The sequence below is a fragment of the Gymnoscopelus microlampas genome, assembly GCF_963454915.1.
Source record: "Gymnoscopelus microlampas genome assembly, chromosome: 4".
In the NCBI taxonomy this organism is placed as follows: domain Eukaryota; kingdom Metazoa; phylum Chordata; class Actinopteri; order Myctophiformes; family Myctophidae; genus Gymnoscopelus; species Gymnoscopelus microlampas.
In genome coordinates this window covers 38,299,443-38,316,134 of record NC_139941.1, presented here as the reverse complement: position 1 = coordinate 38,316,134, position 16,692 = coordinate 38,299,443, and the positions used below count along the sequence as shown (strand labels likewise).

General features: G+C 39.3%; 1 protein-coding gene across 1 annotated transcript; it reads left to right on the top strand.

Annotated features, from left to right (window-relative positions):
- Positions 1-6,993: 6,993 nt before the first annotated feature.
- egr3 (early growth response 3) lies at positions 6,994-16,398 on the top strand. Its single transcript, XM_084055804.1, has 2 exons — positions 6,994-7,478; positions 10,261-16,398. The coding sequence occupies exons 1-2, from the start codon at positions 7,319-7,321 to the stop codon at positions 11,361-11,363; spliced, it is 1,263 nt and encodes a 420-aa protein (XP_083911930.1). The 5' UTR covers positions 6,994-7,318; the 3' UTR covers positions 11,364-16,398.
- The last annotated feature ends 294 nt before the right edge of the window (positions 16,399-16,692 follow it).

Here is a 16,692-nt window from a genome sequence, read left to right as displayed (position 1 = left end):
TTAGCCTTTGAATGCAAAATTTACTGTATTTCCTTATGCTGTTGCGTCATCTAACTCCGTTTAGTTGTAGCTTTGTGTTTATCATTGTCACCTGACCTTGGGCTCTGGGTTTGGGGAAATTGATTTTGACCTCACTGGGGCTTTCTTATTAGTTTCCGACCACTGTCATGAAGAGAGGGAAGAGAGCCTGATATCACAACTGAGCGTGGAAAGAGTTGAGTCTAATTCAGGGGAGGAAACACGTCAGGGCCAAAAAAAGGAAGTGGGAGGTGAAACCGAGACCGCAACACAGCCGGAAGCCACAGTGGAACTTGAACCAAAATACACTTCAGCGTGTCAGGACAAGGGGGAGGGGCCATAGGGCCTTGTGTTGTAGGTAAAAGGAACATGCTGTTTGTCAAATTGTTTATCATCTTTCCACTGACCATTTTGGGTGGACAGGAAAGATTCTGAGTAAGTGTGTTGTCTGAAAGAGATAAGTCTAAAATAAAAGTTCCTCTATCTGGAAAAAAAGTATCCTCAAAGTGTCCTTGAATTTAACTTTAGCATGATGAACCCATTTTGAACTTTAGGCGGTTGCATAAGGGTCCCACCTGGCAGGTCTGTAGAGGATGGTGTGGATAAACTTTTCAACCCTTTGACTAGGAGGTACACTTTTCAGACATCCGCAGGTCTTTGTAGAGGGTGGGTCAGTGTACCCCCCCATGAGGAATATTGGTTTCTAACCAGCACCTGTCCTCTGGGAAAGGTTTGTATCAATACCCCAGATGTCTGAAAAAGGCTGGATTTACATGAGGGACTTTGATGTTGCGATGATCAATCTTTTGTTGGTGGTTTCATTGACCCCAATTTGGTGTCTCATCAGCGGGCCAGGCTAGAGTAGGTAATGGAGGTTTTTGTTCCTTTGGTGGTTAAGCCAGCCTTGGTAAACCTCTATGTGCCCTCTCCATGAACTCTGGAAGATCATTGATCAAATTGTCCTGTATTCACTTTGTTTGCCTCCTCAACTTAGCAGTCAAAACAGCCCTGTCCACAAACAAAACAACTGAAACGGTACACATGTAGCTAGCACAGATTGTTAAAAGGACCTGGTCTGGCTTGTTAAGCCCCCGTATGACTATGACTCACAGTACACTTGACATTATTGGTGACCATTTCCTGAAGCATACCGTTTGATTTTTGAGGCAGCCACTGGATTTCATTTATTTCAGTTTGAAAACCAACTTGCAGAGACCTGGGACTTGCTTGAGATAGGAAACACACCAAATTTAGTTATGGTAGCATTGCATTTAAATGCATTTTAAAGTATGCATTGAGGGATTGATTTGTAAACCAAATTCAAACGTTCATCATCATTGTAATGACTATATAGAAGATGTAAACAAACGATACATCTAAAAATAAAGCCATTAACAGGAAATGTGGTTTATTTTCATGCGCAATATGTGGCTGAAGCTGTGAATAGACAATGACAGGTATTGATGGCATTATGGTCCTTTAAGACAATCCGTTCGCTTTTTAAAGAAGTGTGGTATATCTGTCAGTTGGAGTTTCTCACTTGGCATTGGTTTGCTCACATCGTTTATAAAATGAGATTATTAACAATTGGCAAGTAGAGTATAATTCCGCAACATGGCACTCAGTGCACAGTACGCCAAGTGGGAGACTATTCTTCCAAAACCACCTACTTGAATCTATCACTTCACTAATAGGATGCCAAGTTATTTATCTGCAAACACAAAGTGCATTATTTTTCTCATAGCTCACAGATAATGCTGCCAAAACAGCTGGGTGTTGCCACTCTTCCAGCTTCCTTAGTATGTTTATTCTACACCAATTATCAGGAGAGTTGATGTATTTACGATTATGAAAAACTGACAGCTGTAGTTCAAGTGTGCGGCGTGCGCAGTATATTGCATTCCTTTAAAGAAAAAAATACTTGTTGGATCCCTTGGTGATATGAGAAAAGCATTTAATATTTCCTTAATTTATTCAAACTAACATTAATTAAAAGGAATTTGTATAATCAATTCAGTTGCCTAACCGTACCAAGTGATCTAATATGCATAATGACTCAAGTCTCCAAATATCTTTCTGTCAATTGTAAGAAGTGCAAAATGATTTCTTTTAAGCCCCCCCCCCCCCCCCCCCCCCCTCCTATTCCCCCCCACCTCCACAAGTTCAGCTCTTGTTCTGAAGCGTGGCAAAATGGGTTTGAATGTGACATCTGTTAAATGCATGTCAACAGTATGGTCCTCTGAACACATTGCACATTTATTTACTGTGCATTTGACCCCAACAGCCTGGCATTGTCCTACAGGTTTGACTGATTGCAGAGATCCAGCACAGTTCACTCCACCTGGAGATTTAAACCTAATGTACACTCTTGTCTGAAGAGGAATTCAAACAGATTTTTTTCCGCCTGATACCTTATGACCACTGACATTTTATCAGGTATGTATTAAATTATTATCATTATTGTTATTATTATTATGTTTTTTTGTTTTTATTATTTTCCTATTGTTCAGTGTGGAGAAATAAAAGATATACGTCAGATAACAAGAATAGAGCTACTCTCTGCTACTCTAGCATACACTAATTCAGCTGGCATCCATCACATTGGACCTAACAGTAAAGTGTTGTCAACTCATTATTCCTTAAAAGATTGTGGTCTGACAAAAAATAACTCAATATTTTGTATATATATATATACTGTATAACTACTCATCAGACATTATTGAGTGCAAAAACCTTAATTTGGATTATTAATGGATGGATTATATACATCCATTAGTTATTAATTAGTGGATGTATAAGCGCAGTAACTTCACAAAATTACAACAGAGTAAAAGGTTGAAAGGTCACAGCCTGGATGTTAATTGACCTCTCAATTTATATACCATGCCACCTTCCCAGAAATGAGTCTTAAGTGTTACCAAAGCCGAAGTTGATTGTGAATCCCAGCCACTGACCAGCCTTAAAGGACATTTTTATTTCATATTATTAAGTTACTTAACTAAAACTGTATGATCGTACCCTACCCCTTTGATTCAAAAAAGGATATCAAATGTTCACAAATAAAGAAATACTAGATGGATCCCAATTGCATTGTATTTACTTGCAATAATGAGGAACAATCATTTGCACTGCCACTTTTGAAGCTTGGGAAAAAAAAGACACAAACTAATTTGATTATATATCCATGTGTGCATGTTTTTTCCGCTGTGTTCATTAAAATGAGTCAGATATCCATCTAGGACAAGCCATTTGTTTCCACGGAATCCCCATATGCAAAGGAGCCAGAATGCTGTAGCTGTAGTCAAAGTGATGTAACGACATCACCCTATGTACAGTCATTGGAAGCCTCCCTCCCATGTGGCAGCACCACATCTCACAGTCGAGGAAACAGGCCCTGCAACAGGTAGCATGGTTCCAGCTGGGCTGGGCCACTTTCCATTCACAAAGCCATACAAAGGGTTCCCATGAGGAAAGTGACCGCAGTGATTGTACATAAATAAGGCCCTTGTGATGCTATCTCCAAATGTGACAATCAAGGCAGCCATTTGTATAGGAGCTGCAATGGAATTTGTCAATCGGTGCTACTATAAATATGCACATGCTAATATTACCCATTAGGTTTGACAGCAAAGTTAGAACTACTTTTGTTTTTACAGGCTATTATTATCTCCTCTCCTTCACCTCTCCTTGAAGTGGGTTAGGGTTAGACAACATTGTGGCTCCTAGGGGCCACTGTTAGTCTGTCCACTGGACCGATGTGCTCACTGCAATGCCAAGAAAGTAAATCCCTGAATACTTGATATATATATATATATATATATATATATATATATATATATATATATATATATATATATATATATATATATATATATATATATATATATATATATATATATATATATATATATATATATATATATATATATAATTTTTTCAATATCTTTTGTGCCTTTATTTGTAGTGGAAAGTGGAGATGGACAGGAAACAGGGAGAGAGAGATGGGGAGAGTTTTTTGTTTTGTTTTGTTTGGATGTTGTTTATATCTTACTCTCACTGTTTGGAGATACTCTGTTTATTTGCTTAGTTACTTATAAGTGTCTGTACTACCTATGAGTATGTAAAATAACAAAAATGAATAAACAAAACGTTAAAAAAAAAAAAAAAAAAGAGAGAGATGGGGAGAGACATGCAGTAAAGTTCATCGGGAACGGGACTCGAACCTGCGATGCACTGTCAGGCTACTTTTTTAAAGCCTAGGTGCCCGGACCGCCTCAGGCCTACTTTATATATTTTTGATTTAGAAAATGTTTGTGAATATTTTTCACTTTCATAATCTCAGATCCACTGTCGCACCTTCCCTCTACATTTGGACTAAAATTGATGCCATCAACTTGACATCAGATGTTGTGAGCTTGAAGATTATTTTCAAATAGCAGATTATTATTAAACTGGTTACACTGTTTATGATGCTACAAACACATTTTGCTGGGGATCCCCTGGAACCCCCTCAAGCACCCCTGGGGGTCCCTGGACCCCAGTCTGAGAACCACTGATAGTGTGGGGTCACTAAAGTCACTGCCTGCCTGGTACTTGAATGAGACCCGGGGGCATATTCTGATATTAATGAAATAATATCAGGATAATCTGGAGACCCTGAAAGGTCATCTCAAGACAATATAGTAGTAGTGTATGCAATAATTAATTACATCCATTAGACATGTGCACACACACTTACTGTATAAACATATTTGCCTATGGCAATGAGACTATACAGTATGAGATCCCACCATATTGTGTTTGCGTATGCCCCCTAAACACAAAACATGATTCAGACTCATTCTCCCACACACTCTGTTCTCAGTTTTGGTTCATTGAGGTATTATTAATTTCTCAGGTCTCAAGTCTTGTTAGTTTTGTAACTGCAAGAAATCGGTTTTGCAGGATTGGCCAAAATGGAACTAGGAATGCAATGTTTTACCACTGATGATAATGAAAAATATGATGATGCCAAGCCAATACCCATATGCTTGCATGTAAGCACTTAATTTGTTTGGAGCCTACCAAAACAGTTAAATATAGACTATTTATCAGGTAGCCTTTAGTACACCAGGAGTCTTCAATGTTATTCAGGCCAAGGACCCCTTAGCTGAGAGAAAGATGAAGCAGGGACACCCACTACATTGTATAAAACTGGTGCAGATTAAATGTTTCCATAGATTTCACATAGACTTGTTTTACAGCACTAAAATCAATGTTGTACAAATTAATGTTTTTTTTTTTTTTTTTTACATTGGCTTCTCTATTAATTCATGTTAATGTGTAATTATCAGACATTTAACCACTTAAAGCCTCAATAATAAACTTGACGTTGGCGCTGTACTTCTTGGTTAGCTTTTTTCCCTCTACATACAATGTCTACAATGTTTAACTAATGTTCCCCTCACTCCCTCAGAATCACACAAAGATTTGGAGCCCCCCTAGGGAGTCCCGGACCCCCTGTTAGACCCCCTGAAGACCCCTGCTAATACACAGATAAGGTGTTTTCTTACAAGCTGGTAAATGAGTGCGAAGAGAAGAGACCCATGACGCGTTGTCCTTCTTTCTTTGTGATTCCTTTAAACGGCTGTGGGTTCCGATCACTTTTCCACTACCAGTTTAACCGGAACTTTGCTAACCAAATACAGACATTTAGGGGCGTCGCCGGATTACTACCTAATATGGAGCTTCCACTTCAGCGGCCACTTGGCGCTTGAAGTCAAAGCGAGCCGGTGGATTTACGAAGCGCTTTGCAATATTTACAAGTGATTAACTCCGTCAATTACGCTCTTTGTCAGCCAGTGTTGCTGCATGACAGTTTTAAACCAATGTTCTGCAATACAGGACGGTTAAAACTCCATGCACGAGTAGGCCTATGTTGTTAACTTAAATATAAAGTTATTGTTTTTTGGGGGGATCAACGTGGATTCGAATAATAGGCTGGCAGTATAAAGACAAAAGTAGAAACGTGAATTAACTTGCTCAACCTAAGAATTTGAATCAACATTATGGCAGCTTATTTTTAAGGCCATTATTGCTTACATTAGGGTTTATTGCTGTGGTGACGCCCCCTCCTCGTCTCCCCGTGTCTCTCCCTCTCAGACTCAGCTTGAACTTGACAGTGGTAGTATTTGTCGTTGTGGTATGAAACGTTCACCTAAAGCACTCCATAAACTGTGGTAGCCTAGTTGTAGTAGGCTATAGGCTATATGCTTATAGAAGTTACACTGGGCATAGGCTACAAGCATTTATTATTTTGATTTAATTCATATTTGTTTCGGTTCCACTCTAATAGCAGAGCATAGCTAGACCGTTTCGCCAACAGTGGGTCGAGAACCATATGTGGGTCGCCGACCAATTTGTATGGGTCGCGAGTAAATAGCCTACCCCTTTATTTTATGTCCTATTATAGACAATTTCCATAAGTTAAAAAACAATTCCAACGTTTTTTTTTCAAAAGAATTCCATAAAAGAAAAAGTTAATTAATTAGAGGGGAAAACATACTTTTAAGAAGTAGTGTCACTAGTGTGAGCTTGTAGATCTGCTATTTTCACTAGTTTGGGACGGGTGCTGAGCAGACATCAAATTTCTCTTTTTGGGTCTCGAGCTAAAACGTTTGGTAACCACCGAGCTAGACAGTTGATGGACAGGTGAACCTATACACATAATTGTAACTTTAAACATTTTAACTTGAAAAGTTGAACCCGGTCACGGTGCAGCAGGCTCATGCACGGACCGCTGCTCCGATCGCTTCTGGTTTCCACGGGGCTGACGTGCTGTGGTCGGTGGACTGCCTGCCTCGCTTTGTGTAGCCTATCCATAAATGGTCATCTACGTCACGCGAATGTTCCACCCCCCTATTTAATACATGGCAAGCTGGAGTCCCCTATCAGGCTCCAATAGAGCAAGTAGCGCTGCTCTCTCGTACAGCCAACACCACCACACCGTATATACAGTTGATTCATCATCACAGACTTCATATTCTCTCCACAAGCAGACCAACAGTTGTCACTCACGCACTGGTTTTAGTCTAATAACAACACAGCTCTGTTTTAACGACAAGGATACCAGAGAATCTACCAGGGAACTTGGATACAACACAGGATTCCTGCTCCTCTCTCTTATGACTGATCACCACCATCATCATCACCATCATCACCACCATCACCACCACTACCATCAGCACTGCTTGAGAACACTGTTGCAACTGTTTGGATACCTGTCCGCTGTCATCATCCATGTCTGACTAGAATAAGTGCTATGACAGGGAAACTGGCGGACAAGCTCCCTCTTACCATGAGCAGCTTAATAAACACGATTCCCGTCGACAGTCTCTACCCCGAAGAGGAGATCCCGACGTCCATGAATCACATATTCACCAGTACGGATTCTATTAACCATTATTCACAGATGAATACAGGTAAGGACTTTGACGGCTTTATTTCCCCCTTTTAATTTTTTCATTTTGTGTGGAAGTCATTCAAAGTACTTTCTATGTATAAAGCAGCAGTGGTTCTCAAAGTGGATTCCAGGGACTCTCCGGGTTCCTTTTGGGGGTTCTAAATGGACCCTTACAAGGCTGTAACTCTGACAGTATACGAATAGAACCAAATGGACCCTAACGGGTCCATTTGGTTCCATTTGTACACTGTCAGTTAAGGGGGGACCTTGAAATGTTAAGTTTGAGAACCGTTGATGTGGAGCCTGCGGACCAGGCAACAGTTGTGTGGAGGTCGGTGCGCTCCTCTCCTCTCCTCTGCCCCGGCACCTGTTAGCGCTCGGCTGTGACGCTCAGCAAGCCTACATTAGATTCATTCACCTAATATATACTTTTAAGGACAACTCTAGATACATTCTTAATTTGAATAGGCTTATATGGGGTGAAGTTAAGTTACCAAGCTGTGATCAAAAGTATGTACGTTTTAAGTGACACGGATTTTAACCTGTAATGTCAACTGCTGTAACTAACACAAACTTTTTTTAATGCCCCGTGAGTGGTTAGATATTATAAGTTGAACAACAGTTGTCTATTAGGCCTATTAGTGGTTTACACATTTATTGAAACCCAGAGAAGTCGAAATGACACGTTTAAAAGGTTGTGAAATAAATTGTTGTTTTCTACTATAAATATGCCTATATTGATCCTAATTGGAATCTATGCGAAAATAAAGGTTAAACGGCCTATAGTGTAGGCTATTGATGACCCTGGTGTAGCCTATTGTCAGAGCAAGACAGTCTCAATAGGCTTCTTCAGACAGAGGTTTTCATTCATAATTTTATTAACGTCTATAAAAATGTCCAGTCTGCTTCTGTAGGCGTGTGTCGCCGCAGTTCTTTCTGTTATTAGGCCCGTGTACCTTTTTACATTCACTCACTATATTGCCAACGTTGCGGAACCTGAGCACATTTTAAATGTCTTTAACACTTTGTCTATATTAGTCTATTATATTGTAATTGTTATTGCAATTTAATGTAGGCCTAATAATAGACTTCTACGTATTAATCTCAGTGTCACGGGTTGACGTTAAATCAATTATAGGTACTTGTTGCATAGTCTCACCTTTTGCTTCTGAGGTGATGGGTCAGTGTTGAGGATAACAATCATTTTATAGGCTGATTAGACTAATTGAAAATACCCTTGCGGTGTGGGATAGGCTACCCCTCGATCACAATTCTCTCCGAGCCTGAAAATATAGGCTACACTTCTTTCCTTTTTGATGAGAAAATGTGCTGATACTCTGAATGAGGATTTAAACAAAATCTATGTAAAATCTACGTTTCTAAATTAAATAGGCCTAGACATTTTACATTAGTGATAGGCTCCTTTTAGAATAATAGTAGGCTATAAACATATTTCATATATAGGTCCAAACTGAAAATATGGAACAATGTTGGTTTAACACGCTACAGTTAAGCGTCCACTATGTTGCAGCAGCCTATTTTAACTGCAGCATTGTCATTGTTACATTTAATTATGCACAGACTGTTAAGCTTTACATTTTAAATGACAAAATAGGCTATGTAGAATTTAAAAAGTACCAAGTCTTGGTGTTACACATATGATGCAGGTGTTCCTTGTTGACGTAATAATAATAATAAAAGATCATCACATTATTATATGCTAATCAATTCATCTGAAATGTCCACCAAATCAAAGTATGGCCTATATGTATATTTAGTAGATACATTAATGTTAGCTCAGGTTTTATCTAAAGCAAAATTATGCCAAAATAAGCTATAGTCTTTGTAATTTTGTGCTCCTTATCTTGTGCATTGTGGAAAACAGACATTAATTACCAATAGGCTATTGAATACTGAATACAGTGTAATTTCTTGCAGTTTGTAAGGACTGTTTTATGGACTGTTGATGTCTTCTCAAAACAACCATGCATAACAGTATATAAACACCATAAAGGCTCATGCAAATCATTTCTGTATTTGATATGGAATAAATTCATTTGAACGCTTTCAGATTAGCTGTAAAATATAACAGAAAAAATACCAGAAAAGTTCATGTAATGCTTGCATTATGATAAAAGCATTATGGCAAATGCTGCAAAATGGTCACATCACTACATTGACAGAGAATACTGACAGGAAGGTCTTGTCAGTTGAATTTGCACTTATTTTCTTATATTTTTTCAAATGTATTTCCTTATTCATTTCTTATCTTTCTTTGGTGCGAATACTTTTTGAACCCGTGATCGTGGTCTAAGTGCTGTCTGCCTCATAATCTGTCCTGCTGTGAAAGGAATAAGATCTAGCCATTGAGTTTGGCTGTCCTCCAGTGGGACACAATGACTGGATCAAAGGGGGTGTTTAGGTCTTGATTTATGAGAGCTTGTGGGATCTGAGAGAGAGAGACACACACCACTGTCTCAGATGCAGCAGTCAGTCAGTTAACTTACAGGTCTGACAGCGCTCACATTTTCTTTATGAACTGTATTGGACTACTTTTATTTTTGATCTCTTTTTGGCGGATTATTACAGGGATATGCAGCAAAGCTGAATTTCGGACTAACCAAGGATTGACACTGAAATCAAGCAAGTTCATATTAGTATAGCTTAATGTAGTAATAGATTTAGTTTTTAAGAGTGTGTTTTTTCACAATCACTTTTTCAGGTGTTCATTCTGTGTCATGTTTTATGCAACTGTGCAAAATAATGGTTTACATTATGTGTTTTACCCCCCTTTAATTCAGATAACATCATGGATCTGGGCATGGGAAGTGAGAAAGGAACAGCAGAGATTCAGTATGGATCCAGCTTCCAGTCTAACCGCAGTGGACAGACTGTTACCTACCTGGGGAAGTTTGCCTTTGACACTCCACCGTCAGGTGGCATTGGTGGCTCTGGATGGTGCTCTGATAACAATATAATTAGTTTAGTCAGCGCAGGAATCTTGGGCGTTTCACCATCACCTGGTACGGTAACAACCCAGACGTCCTCTGCAGCCAGCATGGGTGGACAGACGTCAGACATGGAGCAAGTGTATGGTCCACCACTGCCTGCCTATTCCACCTGTGGTGACCTATACCAGGACCAGGTCTCGTTCCATCACAGCCCTGCTACCAGCACTGCCCTTGGCTACCCCAGCAATGACTATCACTCAGCCTCTAAACCATCCATGGATGGGAGCCTTTTCTCCATGATACCCGATTACAATCTTTTCCATCACCAGGGGGACGTTGGCGTCATGGAGCACAAGCCCTTCCAGTCCATGGACCCCATACGGGTCAACCCTCCACCTATCACGCCACTGGAGACTATCAGAGCGTTCAAAGACAAACAGCAGATTCACCCTGGTTTCATTGGTGGACAGCAACATGCCCCGCAGCACCACCCACCTCCACAGACTCTGACACTCAAACCCATCCGGCCGAGGAAGTACCCGAACCGGCCCAGCAAAACTCCCGTGCATGAGCGGCCACACGCCTGTCCAGCAGAGAACTGTGACAGACGCTTCTCGCGTTCAGACGAGCTAACGCGTCACCTCCGCATCCACACGGGTCACAAACCCTTCCAGTGCCGAATATGCATGCGGTCCTTCAGCCGGAGCGACCACCTGACCACACACATCCGCACGCACACAGGCGAGAAGCCCTTCTCCTGTGAGTTCTGTGGACGCAAGTTTGCCCGAAGTGACGAGCGCAAGAGACATGCTAAGGTTCACCTAAAACAGAAAGACAAGAAGCCTGCTGACAAAGGCAGTGGGGCAGCTGGCAGCCACAACTCTCCCCCCAGTTCCTGTGGCAGTGTGGGGGGCAATAGTGGCAGCATCATGACCGTCACTACCTGTGCATAGACTGGACCGCCACTATGCCCCATAAAGAGACTGAGGAGGAAAGGATCCTGTCCACTATGAGATAAATAGGTGACTTTTTACTCTCTTTTACACCCCTTTCTCTTTTGATTTGTCCTTCCTCTATTTTGAGATGGATGTCCTTAAATTGAGTAGGAGGGGAAAGAATGCTTGTCTCCTTCAAGTAATGCAGAGCCTGAGATACTATAACTTAACACAGTGCCAGCAAGCAGAGAGGCACCCTGGCATGTTCTGTCCAAAAAGCCACAACAGATCAATATGTTTTGGAGGTGAATACACTTTAATGTAAAATTTGATGAGAATTTCTAAATCGAAAGGATGCCAGAATCCATCACAGGGGTTGAAATAGACAAGATAGAAGAGAGTCGTCTGAGATGTATGCATTAATATTATTGGGTTGTTTAAAAGTGCAATTGGTTATATTTGTGTACTGTCATGGATACCTTATTAGTGGCACTTGACTGTCTTCTTTTTTGTTGTTTTTGTTGAAATGTGGTATTTTTTATATTTGAATGTTGTTTTCTTAAAAGAATGTGCCAAATGTATTGTGATAACAGCCAACCTTGTTCTCATTATTGTGCCTGACATTTGCCAAACATAACAGCGATAACAACCTAGTGCACACATTGACTTCAAGGAAATATCACTCTACCAAAATGCTTGAAAATTGCTTATGAGATTTAAAGTTATCTGTACACAATTGTGCCATATCCACTTCATGGCTGAATCAGATTTCCTTGGGGGATATACAACACAAACAAATGTCCTGTCATGTTAACCATAGCTATAAAACAAACCCATTTGCAGCAATCAATGTCTTTGCCAAGACTTATTTATTTACAGTCAATCACATAGAATATATATTCTGGTCACATTGCAGTGAATTTATTTAAGTGAATGACCTGTATGCGAACACAACCTGTGGTCTGTAGCTGTGAGACACCATTGCTTTTTGGACGTTATGTTACATTTTCATATGGTGGCTTCGAGTAGTGTTACAGGATAACATTTCAAAGATTTTATTTTAACAGCTCACAAATGTCTTACATTTTCATTAGGTTGCAGTTATACCACACAGCACATTTAGAACACACATCCACCAACCCGTAAATGAAATACTGAAAGCTTAGACAAGAAGACTAAAACACTCCAGTGTCTGCCTGGCTGGTAAATCAAAAACATGCAAAAGCAGAGATAAGGATAAAAACCAACACGATTAAGGCCTTTTGTCTGTGATTGACAGTATTAAGCATGTACTTAGACACAATGCAAAATAATATATACTTAAACTACTTCATTTTTAATTACTAAAACATGAGCAGCACATTGTGTGAGAAGATTAAATATCTCAATCCATGTTTACAGCTTTTTACAATATGGAGAGACTGAGTTGTAAGGGGATGTTATTTTGTACAGTATGCAAATATATATGCAGGTAGCGGTAGAACTTACACTTTCGTACCCAGACTGTCAAATGCACCATAATACAGTATTCAATTGTGCATTTTTCGTGCATGCCTACATGCACATTATGTAAATACAAATGGCTGAATACACAAACTTTCAATTGACTGAATGCTTGTGCAGAATATGTCTTAAGGCTTTTTTGTAATGTAGTTATACTGTAATACAGAATATTTTGTGGTCACAAGTCATTGCAAATGTCTGGAGCATTGAGACAGTGCTGAATGAGGTGTCTTATCTTCCATTTCAAAAATAATTTGTACCTTCTGTACACTTCAAAGTGGTAAGTGGATCAAGGAAGCACTAATGTTTTCTCTGAATAAACAAAACAGTTTTGTTTATGTGCCCCCCCAACATCTTGTCTATTTCCTTTTCGGGCAAAATCAGAATAATCAATAACCTCCTCCTCCATTATAAACAAATATATATCAGCCCCATTACACTTCTATAATGTGCATTTACCTGCACTCAAAAACTTGTATTATGAGTAACCGAATGCAGACTGATTATTTGTGCTTTACAGTGAAAGACATTAAAGGACAATGGAGATTTTGATATGTGAGTGCTACGATATTCTCGTCTTGATATGAGTAAATACCTCAGGTCACATACATCCTCTGAGCCTCTAGTGTACTGTATCTGAAAGTGTAATTGTTTTGTAAATGCACAACTGTGGCCTGAATGGATGACAAATTATAAACTGATCTAGTAGTAAGTTGGTAGTAAAGTAATCAATTTTTTTTGAAATATTTCTTTGTTGTGCTTTTATACTTAATTTGTTAAAGAGGCTTGTCTCAATGACAAGAAAGAAAGAAAGAAAGACCTCTAATAGCTTGTTTGCTAGCTGGATAGTTAGAGTGGCATTTTCTTGAAATAGCTCAATAATGAAGCAAGAAACTAAACTATCCAAGGTGTTAACCCCATCAAGGCTAGAATGACATATCACCCAAAGGTAAATCTGTCACTGTTCTTAACTTATAGTATGCTCTATGTTATTTTCTGTTTGCGCTTTTTCTACACTTCATTATTAGAGAAAATACTGCATACCCTACAATTTGGCTAAAATGAGTAACCATTTACATAACATTTGACACTAATCATACTTTAGTTTGCCTAGAGCCACTCATCTAGTTTGAATCTCCATTTAGTGGAATTAATATATTTCTCTGTATCCATTGGCTGTGTTCTCGCCGTGTTAAGGAGTGTAGAGAACAGACAGAGACATTGTTGAGGCATTGTTTTTGTTTCATGTGCTGGAGAAAATATTGTAATGGTCAGTGTGCAATTAAAGTTAGAGGAAATATTGACTGACAAATGCAAAGGCCAAATGAGAGGTTTAGTAAAAGCGTGGCCACTGAGACGACTAGCCTACGTTCACAAATGAGCATCCAAGGCCATGCTCCCCTTTTCCAGGGCAAACCAGTTTTCAGTGCTGTGCTTCCTGGCAAGTATCCACTTATTTTCCAATTAATTTGGCCTCAAACTCTTTTCTCAGCTCATCTACATGGGTAAATGAACAGACCTCCTTGCACTTTGAGAGAGTTGAAGAGTTCACACTTACAGTACCGTCTAACTGTATATCAATAGTTTGTACAATAAAATACATTTGATTTAACCCATTCCACCGCAACGACAATGAAAACATCAACATTTCCTGATGTTATTCTCCCGTGGATCACCCATGTTAAATGCAAATCTCACAACAATAATAGCTTAAAACATAATAATCAGGCTAGTATAGGCTAAAGTTTAAGGATTAGTTTGGAATTTGTGTATGGAAAAAAGTCTTAATAGCCTTTAAAGCATACCACTACTTCAGCATTTTGTTGTAGGTACAGTCAATTATAGTATCTGCCTTAAAATCTATGAGAGAATACTATTAAGTCTAAGATTCAAGTTTAAATAAATTCTTACGCTGCCAAGTATAATTTGATGTTAACTACTGATCAACAGAGGCTCTGGTTCAACCCCAATTTATTTGACCAAAAACCATAGATAGAACAGAAACAAAATCTGTCCAGTGTTACAAAAAGAGATGATGTGTCTGTCTGCCCTGTTCATTTGACACATGCTAGTGACAATGGATGCTTTTAATTATAGTATTGAATGTGGTCTCCATTGAAAGATAACTGTGTTTATCTTGCTATGTGTTAAGGAATGATACAGAGCTAGGCGTAGACTACACCAAAATATTTCCCAGAAGCCATGTAATTACAACTTTGCAAACTCAATGTATCATCGGTCACATCATCTGACTGTGTTTGTCTCTTTTGTTTTGAGACAGTTTTCAATGGAATGTGAACGATAGATTTTACAAATGTACATGACCCCCCTGCCCCCCCCCCCCCACACACACACCTTCAGACAGACAGACAGACAGACAGACAGACAGACAGACAGACAGACAGACAGACAGACAGACAGACAGACAGACATACAGACATTATACACACACATACAGGTTCACACAGATGTACACACAACCACTGAATCCTGTGCATCAATGCATTTTGGTGGATGAATGGAAATAGAGGCTGCTGAAAAGTCTTAAGAATAATAATGATGGTATGATAACGGTCAAGTATGTTATTGATATGTCAATAACTTTTTCAATGTATCAAAACAGCCCCTTCTTAATACTAGCCTAATTTATTTTTTCCATGTTTTTAATGTTCTTTTTGAATGGTTATGATAACAAAAGCAGGCCCTTAAATAGGAGCTTGCTTCCTCCTAGCTCTCTGCTCCATGTTGGATCTGTTCCAACATTAGCAGCCATCTTTGTGCCAAATTGGGTTGCAGGGTTGGATGATCAAATACAATATGAGATAAAAACTCCACAGAACCAACAAATCATAGATGTAACCCCAGTCAGCTTAAAGCTGAAGGCAGCTTTGTGGCAAATGTTTATGTTTAGCTATACTTGTTTGTTTTAGTCTAACTGTAGTTAGCCTTGGGCAATAAGGCAATTCAAGATACTCATACAAAAAAATATTTTTGGGGGGAAAGATTTTAATATTGTGTAGATATGATGGGCTACTCATCTCTTCCTGTGGACTAAGGTGGCATCAGGGATTATGTGGTCAATGTGTCTAGGTGGCACTGCTGTTCAGATGGAGTCAATACTCAGTTTTTTGTGTTTTCCTTTTCATTGCAGTATATCCTCATGATTTGCATGTGCACGAAAGTGTTTCAAACTGCCACCCTGAGATTCCAAAGGCGGTGGGTCAGTTACTTTATATGCATGAAAACAGAAGTCACATCGAGTGAAATGGGATAAACTTTCAACAGCTAAAAATAGACAATTGGAAACACACACTGGGAATATGTTCTGTTGGCTTTTAAGAAAACGGGGTCTTGTTTAAAATGTCGTGGATGTTTTTAGCCTATTTCATGTTTTACTATACCTTATAATAAGGTCCTTTTATGAGCTGAATATTGTAATGGACTTTACTATATCCTTGTGAAGGGGAGATGTGCTCCCTTGTTTACTTGGCACTTCAGTTTGTTGTAATGCAACTGTTTAGTTATTTCTATGTAAGTACTTGAATAAAGAAAAGGATACAATTATCTTCTGTTTTTTATTTTTCTTGAATCAAAACACACACACACACACACACACACACACACACACACACACACACACACACACACACACACACACTCACTCACTCACTCACTCACTCACTCACTCACTCACTCACTCACTCACTCACTCACTCACTCACTCACTCACTCACACACACACACACACACACACACACACACACACACACACACACACAGGCACGTTTGTGTACGATGCAAAGTATATAAAAGTCTTCAAACGATTGAAAACACACTTAGAACA

What these genes read in the sequence shown, in the direction of transcription:
- egr3 (XM_084055804.1), top strand. Translation starts at nt 7,319, where the DNA reads ATGACAGGGAAACTGGCGGACAAGCTCCCTCTTACCATGAGCAGCTTA. An exon ending in TTATTCACAGATGAATACAG is followed by an intron (nt 7,479 to 10,260) that starts GTAAGGACTTTG and finishes CCTTTAATTCAG; the next exon opens with ATAACATCATGGATCTGGGC.